The 3,547-nt window shown below is 32.4% G+C and overlaps 1 protein-coding gene across 1 annotated transcript; it reads right to left on the bottom strand.

Moving 5' to 3' along the window:
- Positions 1-2,527: 2,527 nt before the first annotated feature.
- On the bottom strand, positions 2,528-3,172 carry LOC100248056 (agamous-like MADS-box protein AGL62). Its single transcript, XM_002270886.1, has one exon. It carries the CDS (start codon positions 3,170-3,172, stop codon positions 2,528-2,530), a length of 645 nt encoding a protein of 214 aa, XP_002270922.1.
- Positions 3,173-3,547: the final 375 nt, after the last annotated feature.

Here is a 3,547-nt window from a genome sequence, read left to right as displayed (position 1 = left end):
AACTTTTTGATGGAAAATAAGGTTTTGAATTATCTTGTAAAATGAGTAAAATCTATATTGGTTGTTTCACTAACGAATTCTCTACATCAAGTCGTGAATGAAATTACAAAAAATGAGAACTACTCTATTTCTATAGTATAAGTGCTTTAACTTTCATTTTCACGAATTTTTTTTTTTAAGAAATTCAAGAGAAATGACTTTCTTCATAAATGTATTCTTTTAGATTTTTATGGTAGAAAGAGAGTGAGGAGAATAGATTATATATATATATATATATATATATAATTTATAGTGGCAATTTTAAGTTAACAATCAGATATTGTTCCCCCATTTCTTATTTTTGTTGGATCCAAATCTACTTAGGCACCCAAACCCAACTCCAACATTTTTGGTATATGGAAGTCACAATGGAAGATCCTTGAATATACATCTAATCATTTTGATGTGATAGTAAGTATAAAGGTTCTTGAGAAATTGAAACATATTCTTTGTTATAAAACATTATTGAGCAAACTTTTGGTATACAAAAGTTACCGTGGAAGATCCTTGAATTCATATATGCGACAACCTTCTTGACATGCATATTATTCATGTTTGAGAATATTTAGTATCTTGTCAAAGAAACTCCCAAATGGAAAAGTGCCTAAAGCGAAATTACACAGTTTTCAGAAATTTTTTTGTGAAAATTGCATTTATACTATATAAATCAAATAGCATCATCGTTTATCATAGAGAGCAAGATGGAGTTCTTCTAGATGCTAAACGTTAAGAACATGGACAACATAGGTTTGCAATAAAGAGAACGCTTGAGGAACTTCAAATCCTCTACCATGAAACACATTTGCAATACATTATAAAGTTTATTTTGGGCCTCTGATAGGCGGAAGAAAATGTTGTTCACATTAATGCAATACTATTTACATTAAAGTTAGAAAATTTGTATCGAACCATTGACAAGGTGAAAATAAAAAGTCTCAGTTGGTTGCAATAGAAAAACTTACAACTAATCTAAATCCAGCCAATTGGAAACAAATTAAAGGATTTTATTATCTTACGAAAAACTTGGCCTAAATCTAACCATTTGTAGAAAAAGGGATTTATAAAGGGATCCTTGAGTTTGTAAAGGGATTTATAGGGTATTTTTTGGTCAGCATTTCAGACAATTAACTCATGCATTTTCATTATAAATGGGTTTGGTCATTTATATTACTTTAATTTTTCTTATATATATAATTTGGGTTTTCAGATTGAAATTCAATTGAGGTGGTGTTTCCATGCATTTCTTTTCTTTTTTAGAAAATAGAATTTTTATCTGAAATATTTTACAAAAGAAAAAAATTTACCTTTTATTTTTGAAACTCTTTTCAAAATTTTTAAAATTTGAGGAAATAATTTTTTTTTCCTCCTTAAATTTTTATCTTTTTTTCTTAAAACTCTTTTCAAAATTTTAAAAATTTGAGAAAAATGAAATTTTTTTACCTTTCTAAATTTGTTAAATTTTCATATAAAACTTATTAATTTTTTAAAAAATGTATCTAAATATGAACTTAGCCAATTGATCCTCTACCACATGGAATTCAACTAGAGTTTATGAGTGTAGGTTTTGACCATGTGAGTTGTGCTTATAAACGTGAGTATTGACAAGAGTATCTATAAGTACTTCCTAGGGAAGATATAAAACCTCTCCCAAATTCAATCCACCAGAGTCATATCATCGGCGGGAAAAAAAAAACCCATAAAAAAGCACCATAATTTCAAAGAGAAAATAATGAACAAAAAACATACCCATTTATTATTGTACATGGAGGCCACAATAGCACACTGCAAGCTTCAATTTTTGTTTTAGAACATAGGAAAGAACTCCAGGTCAGGCTACAAAAATCATAATTTCTATCGGAAAGTGTCTCACATTTTTAATTAGTAAAGATTTATTTTTTGTATATAATATTTGTATAGAATATCTCTTAAGATTTTCTTATAAAATAAGAAAAATTATTATGAATATATTCGTAAATATTTTAGGTCAAGAGAAAAAAAAGTCATGAGATAAATATGAACTTGCATGTATGTGGAGGATAGAGATGTGAGGAAAAATGAGAGGCACATGATGAAGCAAAGAAACTCATGGTTTGGAGTGTGTATACAAGGAATGGGGAGAGGTTCAGCTAGTGGGGAAACATGAAATATTTCAGGAACTTAATAGTTATATCCGACTCTGTTTTCTGTAATATTCTTTATGGTATAGTGGAATTATTTTCTCTTATTCATGGATGTGGACATAATTAGTCAAATCACATTAGAACCTCATATACCTTTATACGTATGATTGTTTTTATTTTTATGTTCTTGATCTACCATTCTTGGCATTAAAGTTTCAAACAGGCACAACAATGTCAAAGATAGAATATTAATGGACAAAAGAAGCACAACCTTTTTATTACTGTGGGAAGTAAAACGGAACACCAAAAACTTCAATTTTTGTAGGAAAACATAGGGATCGAGAACCTGCAGAACTACAATAGGAAACTCAAAGAAAAGGACCCCCATAACCAAAGTTATATTTATGACTATAAGGGTCGAATCCAGCCATCTGTGCATCATAGGGCATAATCGTTCCAACAGAATTCCCTGGGAAAAAGGCAGGAGGATTTTTTGCCTCTATCATAAGTTCATCAGCTTGTCTTGCCACTTTCCTTCTTAGATCTTCCAATGATACCTTCAGAAGCTCAAGCTGCTCCAAGCTGAACTCTTCAATTGGAGCTGCCCACCAGCACTGTGGCTTGCATGCCTTCCACATCTGTGTAAGTGCTTCACCTCGCTTTTTCTCACCCTCTAGTTGGTTCACCACTTGAGTGAGCTGCACATTAAGGTTGCGAACATTTGTAGTACGGTGAGCCTCAAAGAGTTGCAGTGCACCAGAGTTGGGCAAAGGGTTGCGCATAAGGAACCGATCTATGATTGATTCGACGCATGGATGGCCAAAGGAATACAACTTTTTGCCAGGAGAGAAGACTATTATGGCTGTTTCTGCACCACAAAGTGTGCACAACTCGCTTGCCTTCTTGAAAAGGCCAGACCGGCGTTTGGAGAAGGTAACCTGTAGGTTGCTTTCTTTCGTCATTTTGGTCATCTCAACCTTCTGCCGTCCCTTACTTTTTCTCACCGTAGCCATCAAGACAAGAATCCGAAACAAAGCACTGTTGTTTTCTACCCTACCAAAGCAAAAATAATATTGATTTTGATCAGGAGAAACATGTGGGTATTTAAAGGGATCTCTACCTTTGAATTTGCTTTGAATACCCTCCAACATTTCTACCTCTTAAATCACAATCTGGATTCAATTCCTTGTATTTGATTAGTTTACCTTATAATCTGGATACCAACATCTCAGCCTCATCTGACATAGCCATAAACTGGGAAAAAATATTTAGACATCTTAGTTGTTCTTCTTAAAATCATCTGATCACAATCTAACTATGGTCGACTATCCATTAATATTTTCCCAAAGTGTATCAACATGTTGCCTTATCTACTAAGGTGTCTAATT

The sequence above is a fragment of the Vitis vinifera genome, chromosome 3 (assembly GCF_030704535.1).
Source record: "Vitis vinifera cultivar Pinot Noir 40024 chromosome 3, ASM3070453v1".
Taxonomy (NCBI): Eukaryota; Viridiplantae; Streptophyta; class Magnoliopsida; order Vitales; family Vitaceae; genus Vitis; species Vitis vinifera.
The sequence above is the reverse complement of the archived record's forward strand: the minus strand, read 5'-3'. Positions and strand labels throughout refer to the sequence as shown.

Excerpts from the sequence above, each read along its gene's own strand:
- LOC100248056 (XM_002270886.1), bottom strand. The coding sequence starts at position 3,172 with ATGGCTACGGTGAGAAAAAGTAAGGGACGGCAGAAGGTTGAGATGACC.